A 19,509-nucleotide genomic window follows, 5' to 3' on the forward strand; every position below is an offset into this window, starting at 1 on the left:
GCGCATAAGTATATGTTTCGAGAACACTCCCTTGAAGTTGCGAAAACGGTGTAAAGCTTGTGAAGCGTATGCATAGATGTTTATCCTATTTTCTCGTCTTCTAAAATTATCAAATTTGTAGAGAAAAAAAAAATCCAACGTTTTTGCATACAGATGTATGGCGCAGGAAGGGATGGGTGTTTTTTTTAAAACCCAATGGGTACGTACATTTTTCTGAGCGCAAAATAGTAGGGGAATCCGCCGAAGGAACGGGAAAGGGAAGCGACGATAAGTGCGCCGAATTGTGCGACCAAAAGAGCGACGGGGCGTGCGGAGAACCGAGCAGCCAGTAGCCCCTCCTACAGCGCAGCGAAGCCCACCGCGGGCAGAGGCAACACTGCATGGCAAATAAACACAGGGAACGCTACGAAATAGATTGTACATGTTTGGACCTATTCGAAGAGTGCACAAAAAGCTACAACTTCAGCGACTGCGTAGTGATAAGGAAGTGTATCAAAAATGGAACATTGAAGCAGGGGGATAGTGTGTGTATATATGGGAGAGAGAAATGCGGGAAAACGCTTCTTTTGACGGAAATAGTAGCCGAGATGACGGCCGTAAAAGAACTCAACGGAATGAACTGCAAAGTGGTGTACCTTGATTGCGACCTTACGTTTAGCTATAGAAATTACGAAAGCATCATAGGGGAAAAATTTAACAAACGTGTAGACTACGATCATAGTAGTACCTGCGCCAGTGGTGGCAATTACCAAAATAGGAATTTAGGAAAAGCCTTTTTGGAAAATTCCTTTTCAAACATGTACTATTTTCGAATATTTAATCCAGGTCATCTACTACTCATTTTAAATACGTTAAAAAATTTATTAAAAAAAAAAAAATTCTTTGAGGCTTTATTTATTGACTCCCTATCCTTCTGGAATTCCGGCAAATATGACAAGGTAAATTTGTTCTCTGATAATAGTTACGTAAAAAGGAAAACCTCCGATTTGCTGGACTATGCATTTACACTCATTTTGAATTTGAAGAAAAAGTACAAATTTTTATTCTTCTATTCGAAGCTATGTAACCAGGAGAGGTTTATTGACTACACTGTTAAGTTGGTTGTTGAGAAGCCAAGGGGACAAAATAAACACAGTGTCGCTGAGGGAGAGACACACAAGCGGAAAGAGAGAAATGAGAAAAAAGAAACGCACCTAACTTCTAAGGAGCATACAACACTGGAAGAGTCCTTTCTGATTCCACACAGCTTTAATGACATCCTAAATACACACATATTTCTAAAAAAAGACTTCACCAGCAATAATTTTTTAGTGGAAAAACCATTTTTCATTTATTTAATACCAAATGAGAAGAAGATCAAGGAGAAGAAGAGGAAGAAGAAGAAAAAGCATTTTGCTGATATTCACCAGAAGGAGGATTTCCCCCATTTGAACATTTTAATGTGTTTATCGTCCGAAATGAAGGATACTGACAAGACTCAGTATTTAAAATTTTTTTTTATGATAGCAAATTCGCACACAATTGCGCCGTTGTGAAGTACATCCAAGACGAGGAAAACAGGCGGAACGGAATTAGGCCAAAGTTTGCGAAGCTGGTGCGCAAGTTTGACAGTTGCGTTGAAGGCTACCGCTTGGGTCTTATCCACGGGGGAGGCCCGCAAGGGGCCATCAAAGAGTCTGCATAATATGTGCAAAAAAAAAACCAAAAAAAAACAAAAAAAAAACAAATAGGCTCCCCTGCCGTTTTTATTGCCCATTAAACCGCATCTTTACTCCAGTTTTTTTTTTCTTCTTTCCTTCCCATTCGCCTCCCTTTGGACGAGTAAAATAAGAAATTCTACGAATAAACCTAGAGGCACGTTTTTTATGTAGACGAGTAGATTATTCATCACGAGGGGGGGTTATGTCCATGTGAAGCGAGAATATATTAATATGGGCGCGCGGGCATATGGGTACCTTCGTGTCCAGGGACCCCCGTTTTTTTGCATGACCAAATGTTTTTGTGTGGTTATTTATTTACCCCTTCTTTAATTACCATAAAATTGTTTGTATGCGTATTAACGAATTAGCACATTCTGCACCAAAACCAGTGAGTAATTTTTTTCATTGGTTGCTTTATGCCATCCACCCCTTTTTCATTTGTGAGGGAAAAGTTTTGTCTTACAATACTTGTGCGGTCTGAAACAGTAATGCAAAAGCTAAGTAATTAACCCTGTGTGATTCATTGCACTTATTTTGCACAAAAAAAGTTAAAGCATTCGTTTGGTGGGTCCTTTCGGCACCTATTATGAGGGAAGAAAAAAAAAAAAAAAAGAACGCCAATATGATGATTTATTTCAGAAAATTAAATTCATTCCCAACGCTGTGCTATACCCCTGTTAGCACAGAATGCACAGGGACTTCTTGACACATCCATCAAACCGTGTGTAAAAATATTGATTATTGTCCGCACTTTGGCTCCTTTCGAAAATGTAATGAGGGGAACCTAAAGGAGCAGCATTTTTGAAGGCCCACATTTGAAATCCCATTTTGCAAGGGCATTTTGAAGCCCATTTTGAAGGCGCATTTCCTCAAGGAAAAGCAGGGGGTCCAATGATAGCACCCCCGATTGTCAGACGACGCATACGATATTTGCACGCACGTGTACGCCCTCCGGAAGTAAGGTCTACATTGGACAGAAAAAAAATGATAAGAATTTATAGAATTGTTGAGCAACACGCACAAAATAATAGGCGATCTGTTTGTGCTGTTTTGTTTTCCTAAGTAACTCAACAGGGGTGCTCATCATGTAACACAAATCAGTGAAAATGAGGTGCAGGATGTTTTTTCACAACTTGAACGTTGATTATCATCCTTTAATTTATGCATCGTTGATTTTTTTTTTTTCACAACTATCGCCAACTGTGGCACAATTTCTGTATAAAAGATGTTTACATTATGGTGTCTGTATCGTTATTTCCCACCTACTCGTTTTTCACGCGGAATACTTAACAGAAAAATAAAAATCTTCCTTCGCAACTTTTTAACTTCACCTGCAGCTTTGGTGTTTAGAAAAAATCTTCGCTTTTTTTGCAGCATCAAAATGGGTGGAACGGAATTTCACAATAATTCTGGATAACCATTTTTTTTTTCCTGCAATATAGCTATTCTGCATAACTTTTTTTTTTTTTTTTTAAATATAACCATTTTGCGTAGATTTTTTTTTTCCAAAAATGTGACAGCTGTTCGTGCGTCTGTGTGTACATTTATTTAATTATTTTTATGTTCACTTGTTTGTTCGCCTGTTTGTTCGCCTGTTTGTTCGCCTATTTGTTCTCCTATTTGTTCTCCTATTTGTTCGCCTATTTCTTTACTTGTTTACATATTTATTAACTTTTCCATTTTTCCCTTTTCTGCGAAGTAAATTTTGCACCCCCACGCGTGCCTCGCCTTTTAATTCCCAAAACAACTGCCAGCAACTCAGTTTTAACGACAAAATGGAGTCTTCCGAGGCACAAAGTTTAAAAGTTGTGCAGAGCAGCGCGAATGAGCAGAATGCGTACAAAGACACACACACCACGACACTGCCAGAAAACTACAATGAATCTGCCAGCAACGTAGGCAAAACGAATCCACTGGAAGGATATTACACAGTGGCACAGGACGACAGCAGACCAATGGATGCTAACAATATTCCCTATATAATTCCTGAGATTAATGAATCGGGGATGACCGTCGACCCAACGGCCATGCAAGCGGCTGCTGCGATCAACCAGAGTTTGATGTACCAGAACCATGGGATTCCAGCGGATTACCCCGTAAGTTTGCTTTTTTTTTTTTTTTTAACTTTTCGCTCTGCACATAGGTACAGGCCTATGCATATGTGTTTATATACATATATGTGTAATAACTTAACCAATTTGTTTTGCTTTTTTTCACGGCTTCTTTCTCCCTCCCCTCCTTCTGACGTAGTACCAAATGTTTAACGGACCGAACCCAATGTATGGAGGAATTCCCCAGTATTATGGAGATGTTAACATGCCAATGAACCCTTACTATGACCCGTACGGAATTATTAACCCTATATCGTGTGCCCCCCTAAACTTAGAAAAGAACAAAAAGAGGAACAAGAAGTTTTACTGTTGCTGAAAATGTCGCTTGAGGGGAATCATTATTTTTTTGTCTTTTCCGCAAATAAAACGAGCTGGAGTGATTGAATGTGAATTCAAATTGTTCGTTTTTTTAAAATATATGTTGTATCTTCGCAACGTTCTCCCCCGTTCGATGTTGCGCGCTGCGTAACTCTGCGCACATGTGTGCAACCAGGTTGGATAAAAGCACAGAGAGGCACACTTACCCTTGCGCAGAATTTACGTTAAAGTAAAGGAAAAAGAAAGCAGCACACATACGTGAGCTTACATATTTCTACACACCTCAGTGTGACCACCCCTTATGTAAAGCCCCACTGCTGTGCGAGTTATAAACGAAAGAGACTTTTAACTTGGTACATTTTTTTTTTTTTTTTTTTTACAGTTTAACTTGTGAACCTTTTTCTTTATGATGAACATATTGAATTATTATTTTTTTCGTTCTACACGTTATTTAGACTTTAAGCTTTTGCAAAATAATAGCTTACTTGCTAAAGGGCGTAACTGTGTGCGGGATTCGGGTGGACATTTTCGTCGCCTTATGGGAACGTCTTTTGGGGACCCTTCCGGTGAGCAGCATGGGGCCTATTCGATACCCATCGTTGCGGCTACTCCAGAAGGGTTCTTAAAAAATAAATATACTCTACAAATTGACGTGTGGTGCCCTTTTGACAAAACCTTAACAGAAATGAAAATGTAAAAATTTTATTTAAAATGAACTGAAAAAAGGACTGTCTGTGAAAGCTACATCGTCAGCTAAGGGGGCGTTATTTTCCAAATTCGCCTGTTATATGCTGGAGTTTTTTACAATTTGGGGGGAAATGCATTCTGGTTCGTTTTCTTCCTTGTTGTTAAAATGTATTTTTGCGCAATTGTTTATAGTTGGGACGACATAAAGGATTTCTTTTAATCCTCCTATTGGCCTGTCATGGGAGAATAACCTAATAGCGAAAGTGCAGCCGCGCGGATGTGGGTGGGAATTGGCTAAGGTTAAGCAAGTGGGCGCATATGTAAAGATACATATGTGTCCCAATTACCAGCGCTCCTCGCCTCTGATGCATAGAGGAAACGTCGACGCGCGCCTGGGGGGCTACTTTTCCGCTGTGTAGAATACTTTAAAAGATCAGCGCGCACAATGTTTTTTTCATTTTAGACATTGCTATGTTGAATGTTTTTCTAGTGTGACGCAAGAACTTTGGCAGAATGGGAAAGCCACAGGCAGGTATTCATCAGTTGTTTTAAAATATTTCCTTTTCATCACACGTGAGTAGGAATAGGCAAACGCCTTTTTTTTTTCTGTGTGGAGATGAGAAAATTGCCATTTACGCGGGCATGAAAAGGCGTGTCTTTTTTTTTTTGCCCAGTTTAGTCTGTCAGCCCGTTTACCAAAATTTCACCCGTTTTTGTCAGGAGCACCCGTTACATAGATCAGGCTAATTTCCCTACGTCATTGTTAGGCCGTTGGAAATAGGCAAAACGGTAGAGCGTGCAATGTGAAGGCGACGGGGAAGTCCTTACCATGTGCATCTTCTTCATGGAGCACAGGGATACTGAGTTATAGCAGCAATTATATTGACCGTTTTGACGCTAATTAGGCTGTTCACCCCGGTGGAGAGCCCCCCAATTGGAAGAAGCAGAAACGTTGGAGTGACCTCCTCAATTGAAAAAAGCAAGAAATGTACAAGCAGAAGTCGCTAGAACTCAGAGACATCAACTATGTATATGAGAACTCATGGGTCTGGGTTAACATCAATTCGATAAAAAAAAAAAATGGGAATTTATATAAAGAAATATTTGAATATTACAAAAATAAGAACAAAATATTCTGCTTCTTCAAAGGAAAAGTAAAACAATTCGTGTCCAAAAGGGACGTAGAAATATGCATCAGCATAGACGACAATTATGTCAATTTCAAAAACAACATAAATTATAACATCACAGAAAATGTTAAATATTTATTACCCATTGATACCAATTTTGGGTGTAGTGACAACACCCAGTTAATATATTTAAATCCGCCAAATTTGTTGGAGAATATTCGACAGAGATATAGTAAAGCGTACTTAAATGAAGGAAGCAGAGATTGTATTTATACTTACATTGGGTACATCCTGTTGTCAGTGAATCCTTATGAAAATTTTAAAATTTATGATGAGAGGTACATGAGGAAGATTAAGAATGAGAATAATCTGTTTGCTGTTCCTCACCCTTTTTCCATTGCCAACGATGCGTACAACTGTATGGTGAAGGATAAGGTAAGCCAGTCCATCATCATAAGCGGTGAAAGCGGGGCTGGCAAGACGGAGTCGTCCAAGCAGGTGCTGAGGTACCTTACTTACTTGAGCGCTTGCCATTCTCGGGAGGCAGCGACAGGAGTCGCAAACGCATTGGGAAAATATGAGGAAAAATGTGACTACGCACGAAAAGGAGCCCCCCCGGGCGGAAGTAATCAAGGCACGGGAAACGGCGACACTGGGGGTCGTCGTGCGAAACCGTCTGCCAAGGAAGGAAAGGACAACTTCAGCGCAAACGTTAGGGACACCCCCAAGAGAGATGAAATAAACGAAAGAGGCGCCAAACATGGTTCCGAAAAGGGGGGAAAAGCCGTTCCCTTAAGGGAGCCATGTTTCATCACGGTTTCCACCGCCGCGTCCACGTACACCTCCGAGTCCAATTACACCACTGCGCCCACGTACAACACCGCGTCAACTTACACTGCTGCTTCCCCCTCCTCTTATGAAGACAAAATCCAAAACAGCAACCCCCTGTTGGAATCCTTCGGAAATGCTAAGACGATCAAAAATGACAACAGCAGTAGGTTCGGAAAATTGATGAAGTTAAATTATGACGAGAATGGCATGTTACGCTCTGCGTCCATAGAAACGTATCTGCTTGCAAAGTCCAGGGTGGTGGATGTTCCACCCAGGGAAGGGAATTACCACATTTTTTATTCCTTGTGCGAGAACTCCAAATTAAGTGACGAGTTCGATCTGTTGCCATGGTACAAGTACAACTATTTGAGGCCCCAAAATGATATGAACAAATCAGGCGATAGTTGCCCTAATGGGAGGGAGGATTATGAGGGAAATGAGGAAATGGAAGATGGAGAGGACAGTAACACACAGGGGAAACGGAAGAAGAACAGCAGGAGCAGGAGTAAGAGTAAACGGAAAAAAGTGGACAAGTCGGACGAAACGGATAGGGAAGAAGTAGCCTTGGATGCGGTCGAATCGGGAAAGGATGAAGGTAAAGGGAAGAGAAGTAAACTTAAGGGAAAATCAGGAAACGACTCCCATCCCAGTGATGAGAGCGGCAAGGCGAACAAATGCTTGTACGATTTGGACGCCATTATAAAGTGTTTTCACAGCATAGGGGTGTATGAAGAGGAACAAAAGGAGATTTACAAAACGCTTATCTGCATTTTGCTCCTGGGAAATGTCGACTTTGTGGTGAACGAGGAGGAAGAGGGAGGAATGCTCAAAATTAAGAGTGTAGAGGTGTGCGAAAAGTTGGGCGACCTGCTTGAAATTAGCAGTGACCATTCGGGAAACAGCACCTGTGAAAGCTGTGGGGCGAACAAGATCGTCGAAATTCTAACCATAAAGAAGGTGCGCGATACGCAGAAGAATTACACCTACCAGCAAGCGATCTACAACAGGGATGTCATATCGAAGGCCCTGTATCAGCTCCTGTTCGAGTACGTGATCATGCGTGTTAACGATTCATTGAATGTGCGCGAGGGGGAGGAGGTGGAAAAGCAAAACGGTGACGACGGGAACATGGAGGGCATTCCCACCGATGAGGAACACGCTGACGGGGCGCACCTAGAGTGCGAGAGGGTAGGGGGAAACGTGAAGCCCACCAAAAGGAATAGGAGCAGCCATAGCGGAGCAGACGCAGGTTACGCAGCACACACCGGTCTCGGTACGGGCAGAAGCGGAAGCAAGACCTACTTCATAGGCATTTTAGACATCTACGGATTCGAGAACTTCGCCAAGGAAGGCATGAACTGCTTTGAACAGCTGTGCATCAATTACGCAAACGAAGTTCTACACGCTTTTTTTTTAAAGCAAATAATTCACAATGAACACAAAATACACTATGAAGAAAATTTGTTTCTCCAGAAAATACCATACAATGATAATAGCAATGTGATATCTCTGATAGGGGACACTCGAGATGTGAGCATCTACACTATATTGGAAGATTTGTCTCTGCTATTTTCATCAAATAAGTCCAACGAGGAGAGTAATAAAAATTTGTTCTTCGACAAGTTAAGTAAAAATGTCATGAACTCAGCCAAGTACAAAAATATCGTACGAAATTACAAATCGTCGAGGAACTGCTTCATCATTTCTCACTACGCGGGAGAAGTCCTCTACGACTCCCACGATTTTTTTAACAAAAATGTAGACATTCTGACAAACGATATTGAGGAGTTCCTATCAAGCTGCAATTCGTTCATCAGGACGAATTTGCTTAAAGGGAGAAGATATATGTGTGGTAAGGGGAGCACACAGGGAAATCATCCTAAGAGCACTGGCAACAGAATGGTGGAGCTGAAAATTCAGGAAGAGCCAAAATCAGGCAGGAGAAAATTATCCGTGAAGGAAATGATATCCCACCATGAGATTGAGTCAAGGGGAGTCCTTCCTGTACATCTCCAGGGGGATGATCCGTATATGAGTGATGACGACGAGGAAGGGGGCGAACTAGAGCGGAACCATCGCCAGAGCCTCCGGAATGGGGGAAACTCCAACAACGTTCTTACGTATCAGACAGGACGAAAGAATAAAGTAAAGTCCATCTTTTCGTCATTCAAAAAACAGCTGGAAATTCTGACTAACAAGTTAGACAAAACGGCTTCGAAATTTATCAGGTGTATAAAACCAAATGAGGAAAAGAAGGCCAAATTTTTTAATAGAAATTTGGTGCTGAATCAGCTAATAATGAGCGGAATGGTGGATGTCCTCAGTTTAATGAAAAATGGATACCCTTGCAGAGTGCTCTACCATGACATCTGGATTACGTATAGTCACCTTTTGCAAGACGAAATGAAGTCCTTCCTTACCCCCAAAATGTTCTGCGAAATTGTACTAAAATTTTTAGACATCCATTCTAACGAATACACATTTGGAAAAACGAAAGTTTTTTTCCGCTTTGGTGTTTTATCCACCATAAATGAAATATTGAATAAGAATTTGGAGAAAAAAAATAAATTTATCCAATGTGTGTATAATTTCTGGTTACACAAAAGGAAGAGAAAAATCTTGAAATTTGTCCTCTGTGGATGTAGGTTTAAAGTGCTAATAAAAAGGATGAGAGCTAAACGTTTAATGGAGCATGGACTCTATTATTATAATAATTTTTTGCTACAGAAGAAGAGGCAAAGTCTTCGGAAAATCCTGTTCTACTACTTTTATGTGTATAAACAGAGAACCTACTTCCTGCAATTGAGAACAAGTTCCCTCGTCATTCAGAAGCACATTCGGGGATACCTCGCGCGGAAAGAATATTTACACGTAAAAAGACAAATTCTTTTTATCCAGGATTATTATATATTTCAGGGGTACTTTAAGCGGAGAGTTAGAGCCTCAAACATTATTAGGAAAAATTGGCTCACTTATATCACCAAATCTGACTATCACTATGTCCGAAGGAGCATTATAAAAATCCAGAGGGCCTTTCGAAGGTACATGAAGGGGAAATATTTACACTACTGCTTGAAGGTAGTGAATGTTAAGAAGCAGCCCAAGCGCACGTACAGCGTGTTCGTGAAGAGGGAGATCGGCCAGGGGAAGAAACTGGAGTTGGGGGCACAGCGGACTTCTCAGAAGAAACTCGCCAAAGGGGTGAAGCACGAGAGAGCTCGTGATCGACCGCTAGGGAAGCGCCCCTGTCAAGAGGACGAGCGCATAGGGTCTTTCATCTGCGTGGAGAGGACCAACCGTAGGCACTCCTTCGCGGTAGGTGCTCAGGAGTAGTGTGCAAATGGGCATACCTCTTTGTACATGTGTGAGGGTTCCCTTGCCGTAACTTCGCCACGCCGCAACGCTAAGGGACCGCTCATAGACCGCTCATGCATCTCTCTTGCACCTCTCCCACTTCAGATAGGGCAGAAATTGGACGCCTCCTCGAGCAGCAGAAGCAGCCTCAAAAGAAGAAAAACCTGGAGCGCTCTGGAAAGCGCCTCAAAGTATTACTACAACCGACAGAGCTACAGACACGCCAAACCAAATTATATGGATAGAGCTATTTCGAATCATAGCAGTAGCCATATCAGCACAGGGAGTGCCTTGATAAAGAAGGTCACAGGAGGTTACACCGAGGAGAAACCATTTATCAGTGTTGGCCATATAGCGATTAACAAAAACGGGAAAATAAACGGACGTAGTATTCACCTTTTTGGTAATGCTAGTGGGGATAAGGGCAGAGCAAAAAACAAGTTTAGGTTCAACAACCTGAGCATATGCGGTGACAACATGCATGCGAAGGGTAATGGCGGGGGCGGCGGTAAAAGTGGCTCGCTCAGCATGGGTACGTCGCGCGAATCGACGCGTTTGCACCTCTGCAGTACTTCGCAGTTGCAGCGCTTCGCAATTGTAGCGCTTCTGTGCTGCACCGCTTCCGTACTGCACTACTTCCCTACTGCAATGGTTCACCACTGCGCACCTCCCTCGCAGGCAAAAGCCGCATGAAAAGAAAAACATACAATCATGCGATCCTGAAAAACGACTTCGCCTCGAGTTACAAGAGGGAGAAAAATAAAGTCTCAAATTTTTTGAAAAACACCATATATGATAGATACATCAGCAAGTACAAGCAGAATTACATGAGCAGACAGAAGGATAAGAAGAAGAAATCGATTTACATAAAAAACAACTACAGCAACATCAGCAACATATACAGCGTTTACAGGCCTTCACAGGAGGAGAAGCTGGCTGAACAGTATGACTTCGACCGTACTGACGCGGTAATGGCTTTTTCGATGTGCAGCGTGAATAATGGCACTTGCGTCGGGAATATGCTCCTACACAGAGAATGTATATTGGGTGATGGGCCTGGAAAGTGCTCCTACACACGACGTGTACATTGGCTGATGTGCCTGGAAATGGCTCCTACGCAAGGCGTGTACATTGGCTGATGTGCCTGGAAATGGCTCCTACGCAAGGCGTGTACATTGGCTAATGTGCCTGGAAAGGGCTCCTTCACACGGCGCTCACAAAACACGCACGAAACGAATGACCTTTCCCCCCCCCCCACTTCAGCTCATCATTCCGGAGGACTTCTACGTGAGCGAGTCGAACATCCCCGAGCCAGACATCATGCAGGAAGATGATGTAATCGTTTTGTTTATACCTGCATATATCACCACGCGTGCATGCAGCATGGGTGTAGACGCTTTGTACATACAAAAAAAAAAAAAAAATCACCCCTTGAAACCTCTTGCAGGAAAATTACCTATTGTTGTGTGATTACCTGGACAACAATTTGGATTCGAAGATCCCCCTAATAGAGCTAAGTGCTTTCAAGTGCGTGTGAAGGAAAGGCGGTCGAGGAATTGGATTTGCGCTTCTAAAATTAGGGGGAATTTTTGTAATTTTTTTTTTTTTCCACTACTTGCGTAAACTGTTCCTTCTCGATTTTGTGAAATGGGGGCCCGTCCTTGATTTTTGCAGAGAGACATTCGAATGACACATTCGCGCGACGTACATGCCGGACGAGGCAAGGCTCCACAATTTGCCCCCCCCTCTTTCGTGTTCCCGGCACCGATGCTACGCAATTAAAATTTCGAGGACAGATTTTTTTTCAAAAAAACGTATCCATCCTTGTAAATCAAATGGTTCGATGCCATTCCTTCACGTTGTCTCCGTCTGAGGAATTCAATAATATCTTTCCTTTTAACTTTACTTGGTACATTTTTAATATTTTTTAACCACATTTCAATATTTTTCAAGGGGCCTAACCCTCTCAGAGCCTTTGCATAGTTATCGATTCTCCGTCGTCTTTCTATCGATTCTTTCGTTTTGTAAATCCTCCCGCAGTAAAAACCGTCACTTGGTTTTTTCCTTCCGCAGTTGACCATTTTGGAATTCATTTTGTGCTTCACTTCGATGGGGAAATGTGTCGCATGTCCAAATGGGGCATTATTTTCCCCACTTCCAATCTGATGAAGTGTTTTTTTTTTTCTTCTGTTGACCCATTCGTTTGATGTCTCGATAGCCATTTCGTTCACACGTGCGTCTTCATCTTCCTGTATTGGGAAGTAATTTCCTTCCGTTGACACTTCACTTCGCTGATCTGTACAGCCAACAGTGTGACTCCCTCTTGTGACTTTCCTTCGTGGTACTCCTTTCTTCCCACTGGGGGAAAATTGCCCTTTCGTGATGCATACAAAAGGGATCCTCTCCGTTTTGTTCCATTTTTGCGTGTAGTCTGACAGCTTATACTTTATGTTTTTATTTGACACCCCCCGGATGCTTCTTTTTGGTTCGTTCTTGCTCTGCCTAGGGGAAAGGCTCATATCCGTGTGTTCATTTTCGTCCTCTATTGCGGTAAAAAAATGCGTCTCCGATGGGGATGGCTCATATAATTTTTTGTTAAAAAAGGAATCAGTGAAATGCTGTTCCGTTTGGTGAAGAATATACTCTTTGTTCTTCTCATTATCGAGGGTAGCTTCATCTTCAGAATTTGTGTTCTCCTTTTTTAAATTCCTCCCTGTTTTATGGTTTATAATAATTTTATCGTCCAGTGGGTTTGTCACTCCTTCTGATGTGTTAACTGTTTTTACGACATCCTTTTGGATTTCTTCATAATTTAAAATTCCATTATGTCTGTTTTTACCTGAACGGTTGAGGTGATTTCTGTCAAACGGGTAATCATCAAATTGGGTTAAGTCGTCATATAAGTGCAATTTCTGATGCGTAGTAGGAGCGCATTCCTCTTCATTTAAGTCTACAAAAGGGGAGTTTGTTTTTCCCATCTTGCTGCATGCGGGGGTGGAATTTTTCAGGTTGTCCAGAATGTCCTTTACACTTTTTTCCCCCCCCTCGGAAATAAGATGTGAGGAACCGCTTTCCGTATGGCTGCTTCCCATGTGGTTGCTAGGAGCGTCCCTGGGGTATGCATCAGTGCAGATGTCCCGGTTGATATCCGCGCTGATGGGCCGCCCGCCGTTGATCTTACACCTGATCACCGTGCCTATTCCGTTAATGTCTTTCTTAACGAACGAGGTAAACAAATTTTTTTTTTTTTTTTTCAGTCCCCTAATTTTTAGCAGGCTTATGTTGTTCCTTTTTGTAATTTTTTTTAGTTTCCATTCGTTCAATTTTTTTTTGAATTTTTCTTGCCTTTGAATTTCTTGGAGTTGTTTGTAATTTTTTTCTATTTCTTTTATTTTTTCAATGTTCTCAAGGATTTTTCTTTTTTTCTTTTGCTTTTTGTTGTATAGTGTGTTTTGTTCCCGGTTGCCTGACCTTTTAGGGGGATTTGGTTGCTCGATCACCGCGGATTTGTATTTACAGCATAGGCGTCTATTTCTTGGGGGTGGCAAGCCTCTTCCATTTGGATGGGTTTTCCAGGCCGCATTTTCAATGGACCCGCTTCTTGGGGGGTCCTTTTCTTCTTTTGCTTTCCTCCCCCGCTCGTACGTTTTGAAGACCTTCCTGAGTTGGTCAATTTCGGTTGCCACGATTTTTTTTTTCCTGGCACAATTTAATTTGATGCAATTTTTTTCATTTTTGGGGGGAGATCCGGTTAAATGCGCCTGAACAGTGGAGGGGAATGAAATTTTCGACTTTTTTCCCTCAGTGCATTTTCTTTTATATGTGTCTTCTTTGTTCTTGCCCAAGCAGTTGCTTGATGTGGACAGATTGCCTATATCTAGGGATAGTCTAATATTTTTTACTACCGTTAGGGCATTGTTCGTTTTTAAAATTTTGTGAATGTTTTGTAAATACTTAGAATATTCGCAGTCGTTTAGGGAAGTGCAAGTAGACAGGCTGTTTGTTGTGACATTAGACGGGACGCTCTCATTAGATTCTTCCACAATTTCGCTGTTGCGCACGCTTGGTTGGTTCCTTCCGGTTGGCCTTACACCTCCGTCATGTTTCTCGTACGCCCCTTTCTGGTTTTCTTCTTCTCCTGTCGGTACGTTCCCCTCTTCAGCCGTCCCAGTTTTTCCACGAAAAGGATTATTCCAGGCATCACGCGTGTCGATTAAATTACGAGGCGATTTTGCCTTCTCTTGGGGAGACTCCATAGAACGTTCGTCCGAGGAGTTCCCCTGCAGTGTTTCTTCACCCTGCTCGCTGAGATGACGTTCTCCTTTGATGCCGCCATTACGTAAAGCATTTTTTATGAGGCCATTTAGCTCATTGTAGAAAAAAATACTCTTCAACGTAACGTAAGCATTTTCCCCAATGGTTGTTTTAATCTTCTTCAAGATGTTATTTTTAATTTTTTTGTTCAAAAAGAGTGCATAGATCTTCTTGTTTGTCTGAAAATTCGTGATGTCGAAATTGTAGCATATTTTCCTCACACTTATTTTACAGAGACTTTTCGATTTCACGAGGATAGAAAAGAGGAGCAGATCATATGGACATTTGGAATTAATTAAAATGTTAATTCTGCTAATCATGTAATCCTTCTGGTACTTTTTAAAATTGTTCAATTCGATTAAATATATGTCCAATATTTGTTTAAATATAAATATTTTCCTGTAGTGAATACTTAAGTGATTTTCTAACTTGTTGTGAATTATTTTGAGTGTGGATTTTTCTTTCCTATTCAGGAAATTTTGGTCTGCTTCCTCATTTTGCATGTTTTTTATTTGGACATAAAAACTTTGTATTTCGACTACACTGTTTGATATATAGATGGAGAATTTTTTTACAAAAAATAAATAACTGTTGATAATTTCGTTGTTAAATTTGAAATGTGAAAAAATCGCATTTTGTGTTTTTACCAAAGTGCAAATGTTGCTGTATATGCTAGTTATGCGTAGGAAGAAGTTCATACAGTTTTGTATAACTGTAACTTTTGCCTGTTTTTTTACACTCCTTAAAAATTCTAGTTGGGGTGTAAGGCTCTCTATTTCTTCTAGTTTTTTTTCTATCATTATGAGAAGCTTCTCTATTTCGTCAGTCATTTCGTTAATTTGGAGTAGAAGAATGTTCATTTTGTTTTTCATTTTTAGGAGTGTAAATAGGACCTTGAAATTTTCCACGCTGAGCGAGTTGCTTATGGTGCGGTGAATCTGTTCCTTTTGCTCGTTCAGCGCCAGGCGGCTGCAGTAATTTTTTATGATATCTTCCTTCTGGATAATGCGAGTAGTCGCTTTGGTGGGGAAGCTGGGAAGATCACTGCAATTTTGACCTGCACTTCGCGGGGAAATTGTTGGGGCATTTCTGTCGACACCTCGACCCACATTTGCGTCCGAATTGGTGACTAACGATGAACTGTCCGCTAAACCTTTAAGCAGTTTGCAGTTCTGTTCTAGTACCTCCAATTCGATGCTAAATTTAAGGACGTGGGTTCCATTTTCTCCATAAAGATGTAGAGAGACATGCCCCTCCAGCAGGTTCAACTTTATTTCATGCACTAAATGATTCATTTGGGGTGAGCTCATGTCGCTACGGCGTTCCTCCAAAATGGCGTTATCAATTTTGTTTCCGTCTTGTGGAGTGTTATCAATTTTGTTTCCATCTTGTGAGGTGTTATCAGGGAGTGAATCCTCTCCCTGGAAAGTGTCTCCACCGATTCGATTTTTCGTGAAGACGTCACTGGAGTCGTTGGCGTGTGTACTGATACCATTTTTTCGTCTCAAATGGGTGTGCCCCTTATCACCCCTATGAGCAGTGAGACGATCATTTTTTATGGAACTCCCTTGGAGTGGCTCACCATCCGATGAAGTCTGTGCATTATCTGCCATCCGGTTTGAAGTGAAGCCATTTTGGGAATGTTCCTCTCCTTTAATGGAATTTATTTCCTCTTTGTAATTTCTTTTATCAACATATATCTCATTTGAAATGTTCCCTTGGGGAGTGGTTGTGTGTATACTTGGACTTCTTAGGTTGTGATTTGCCTGACGAGCAATACCGTTCTGTTTGTTCTCACCTTTTTCTGTTACTTGGACGCTCTCCTGAACGCTCCTAAGGGTGGACAAAACCTTATGTCTCTCCTTTTTCTCTTCCAAAAGGTAAGCACTTTCGGAGTCCCGACAGGGAGAAATGACATTTTGCACCGGAGTCACAGAACATTCGTTACAACTATCCCTGTGGCTGTTTACACGCTTTTTTTTTTCTCCTTTCGTGGTTATAAGATTCTTCTTATAGAAGCGAAAATAGCTGATGGTTTCATTATCCTTCTTATTATTTTTTTTTCTTATTATGTGCCTTTTATTGCATGCAGTGATGTGTAGACGGCAGTTAGGGGTATATGGAAGTCCCACATTAGGGTATGTCTTCATCGCCATTTTGCAGAAATTTGTTTTTTTTTTCCCTTCATCTTTAATTCTATTTTTCTGGTCGGATAATGCCCCCTTAAGATGGTCCTGCTTCCATACAGGTAATAGTACGAATGGATGTCTATGTTTCACATTTTTGTGCAATTTTCTCAGTGTGCAAATTTTTTCACCCTTGTGTGTGTCAGGCGGCGTGTATATTTCATGCGGCGTGTGCGTGTACAACTGTTCTTTGTCCTGTCCTGATGGTCGCAACTCTTTCGATGCTACTTCTTCTCCTCGTCGTGGCACTTCGAATTGGTGAGAATTAATTTGGCCGCTTGTGCGCGAATTAGGAAAATACGTTGCGTGAGAGTTATTCTTGTGTTTTTCTTCTTCAGGATATTTTTTCTCAACGGAGGAGTCATCACAAATTGATTTCCTCTCTTCTTTTACCAGTTGGCATTTTTCACCTTTTGGATTTGTTTGCCTCGGAAGGGTTCTTTCTTCTCGGCGACCATTTAGGTTCATAACCGAATCGTCCCTAAGGGGGACAATTTCGTCGTAGTTCTGTGGGTGAAGTTTGACGTAGGAGGTCCCCCTGCCTGTGGGCTCTGTTTGATTCGCTTGGGAAAAATCCTCCTGCGGGGGATTGCTGGAGTGGTTAAAAATTCTGCTGCAGTTGCTTATCAGGGTTTTTATGGATTCGTCCAGGGAAAGGTCAACCTCACAGGGGTCCACCACACCTGGGTCCGCCTCAGACGTATCGGCATCATACGAATCAGCCTCACAACAGTCAGGGTCAGAAGCGTGCGCCATTGAAACTCTCCCCACGCAAAATTCCTCTTCCAGAAAGTTCTGCTCAAAAAAATCCGCGTTTTCGTTCAGGTAAGAATCGACGATCCCACCGGTGGTCGACCATTCTGTCACTGGCGAATGACCATTTGGTCGTTCCCTCAGGGGTGCATCCTTTGATTGTTTCTTCGCTCTTTTGTTTTCGGCTCCATTTAAAAGTCCATCTCTATGGTCAGAACTCCGGTTTGAACTGGAGTCTCCTTCCTGAGTTAAGTTACCCACATTGGAAGTGGCCCCACTGGAGTTTCCCTCCTTTATCAAAGGAGTCAACGATCGAGTTCCACTCACACCAAGTGGGTGGACATTACCCCTTTCACTTTGTTTGGACTCTCCGAGGGATTGCTTGTGTTGGTGAGAATTTTCTTTCTTCCACATGAAGGGAGTTTCATATTTCAACAGAATTTTCATGAATGGGTTGACAATTCCTTTTGTTTCTTCCCCTCTTTGTATCTTCAGCAGTGCATGAATTTTACTCTTCATTAATCTTCTCCTAAAGAATCTAACATAGTTGTCATTAAGACTTTTAAAGGTGCAAATATGGATGTTACTATGATTAAATCGGTAGGTTCTTTTTGATAACTTTTTGGCAATTCGGCTTATGACTTGATTGTCTAAATGTGTGTCCACATATGCAGCCTCCTTCCAAGGTTCCACTGATGGGCTGTACTTTTTAGGTGGACAATTTGGGTTCCTCTGTTCGGGTAGCGATTCTCTGGATGGGATGATAAAATCGGTTTTTTCTTTCATCAATGGTCTAACAAGTTTGGCTTCACGGAGATGGCTGCTCAATTTTGAAGGTGAACCAACCCATTTGTTTTTGTGAATTGCGAGATCAACAATCTGTTGATGTTTACTCTCCCTTTTTTTTTGCTCAAATGGAATTTGAAAAAAATTTCGAGAGTTAATTAAATCTCTTTTTTCTATTAAATTCTTGTACATTTTAAGTTTTGTTTTTTTTACATGTTCGTGAAGTCCACTTGCGTGGTTCTTCGATCCCTTGCTCTGGAAATGAGAAGTATCCCGCTCAGTCGTGTGGCCCCCCTCAGTCATGTGGCCCCGATCAGCGTGGCTGCCCCACTTCGTTGCGCCTTCCTCTGGCTCCAGGTCTTCCTCATCGCGGTAATGGTAATAATGTTGATCGTCCTGATAGGAACGATTTTCATGACCATCCTGGTCGTCTTGGTCGTTCTGATCGTCACCGCTGCTAACGTTAACACCATTACCACGGCTGCCATTATGTTCAGAATAGCGCTCGCGCGAGGGGGCTGTGCTCTTCATTCCCCCCCTGGGCGAGTTCCACTTTGGGTCAAACGGAGGTCTTATCCTCCCTTCGACGACCACGTCTTCATCACTCTGGTAGTCGCTAGGCAGTCTTTTTAAAGCGTGCATTTGGGCAGGGCCATGCGAGGGTGAAAAAAAAAAGTGTGTATATATCTATGTGTACCTGCCAGAGTATGTATGTGTGCTGACTGTGTTACTCTTGCTTGAACCCTCCGAGTAACTCAACCGTGTGTATACGTAAAACACATGCCTATTTGATCAGCCGTTACGTTGACGCTCCTTTCTTATTCATAAACTCGGAGGAAAATTATGTCTCATTCGTGAACGAGCCGAAAAAAAAAAAAAAAACTTTCGCCCAGGCTGAATAGGCACCAACAATGTGAGCAGATAAATCTGGGCGCCACTAACATGTGCCTTGTGAATGTGCACACATATTTTGCTTAAACAAGGGAGGATGCCATCCCCGCCTCTTCCCAATTTTGTGTTGTAAAAATGCGAAGAATTCCACCCCAATTTTTTTAAACTGCACAATGCAATGCGTTAATGCTGCGCAGAGTTAAATGAGGGAAAAAAAATAAAAAATACAACGATCAGTGCAAAGGAACGGTTAATCAATAACACAGAAAAGTAATTTTTCGTGAGAGCGGCTAAGTTCGAAAATGATGGAACAACGCGTAGGGTAAAAATACACCATAATGTGTGGGGAAGACAAAATTGAACCAAATGGAAAGATACAAAAATGGAGGACCAAATTATGCGAAATAACACGGGGAAAATAAAAGAAAATAAAGTAAAATAAAGTTAA

At 41.7% G+C, this 19,509-nt stretch overlaps 4 protein-coding genes across 4 annotated transcripts; 3 read left to right on the top strand and 1 right to left on the bottom strand.

Moving 5' to 3' along the window:
• Window positions 1–380: 380 nt before the first annotated feature.
• Window positions 381–1,535, top strand: C922_02399 (hypothetical protein; the record flags this gene model as incomplete). Its single annotated transcript, XM_008817998.1, has 1 exon — window positions 381–1,535. One exon carries the CDS (start codon window positions 381–383, stop codon window positions 1,533–1,535), a length of 1,155 nt encoding a protein of 384 aa, XP_008816220.1.
• A 1,940-nt stretch (window positions 1,536–3,475) lies between these two features.
• C922_02400 (hypothetical protein) lies at window positions 3,476–4,127 on the top strand (the record flags this gene model as incomplete). The annotated part of the gene is made up of 2 exons (XM_008817999.1): window positions 3,476–3,796; window positions 3,951–4,127. 2 exons carry the CDS (start codon window positions 3,476–3,478, stop codon window positions 4,125–4,127), a joined length of 498 nt encoding a protein of 165 aa, XP_008816221.1.
• Window positions 4,128–5,802: 1,675 nt separating this feature from the next.
• C922_02401 (hypothetical protein) lies at window positions 5,803–11,668 on the top strand (the record flags this gene model as incomplete). The annotated part of the gene is made up of 5 exons (XM_008818000.1): window positions 5,803–10,092; window positions 10,237–10,663; window positions 10,810–11,099; window positions 11,395–11,466; window positions 11,579–11,668. 5 exons carry the CDS (start codon window positions 5,803–5,805, stop codon window positions 11,666–11,668), a joined length of 5,169 nt encoding a protein of 1,722 aa, XP_008816222.1.
• A 241-nt stretch (window positions 11,669–11,909) lies between these two features.
• On the bottom strand, window positions 11,910–18,812 carry C922_02402 (hypothetical protein; the record flags this gene model as incomplete). The annotated part of the gene is made up of 1 exon (XM_008818001.1): window positions 11,910–18,812. The coding sequence occupies one exon, from the start codon at window positions 18,810–18,812 to the stop codon at window positions 11,910–11,912; it is 6,903 nt and encodes a 2,300-aa protein (XP_008816223.1).
• Between the last annotated feature and the right edge of the window lie 697 nt (window positions 18,813–19,509).

Source organism: Plasmodium inui (assembly GCF_000524495.1).
Source record: "Plasmodium inui San Antonio 1 unplaced genomic scaffold supercont1.8, whole genome shotgun sequence".
In the NCBI taxonomy this organism is placed as follows: domain Eukaryota; phylum Apicomplexa; class Aconoidasida; order Haemosporida; family Plasmodiidae; genus Plasmodium; species Plasmodium inui.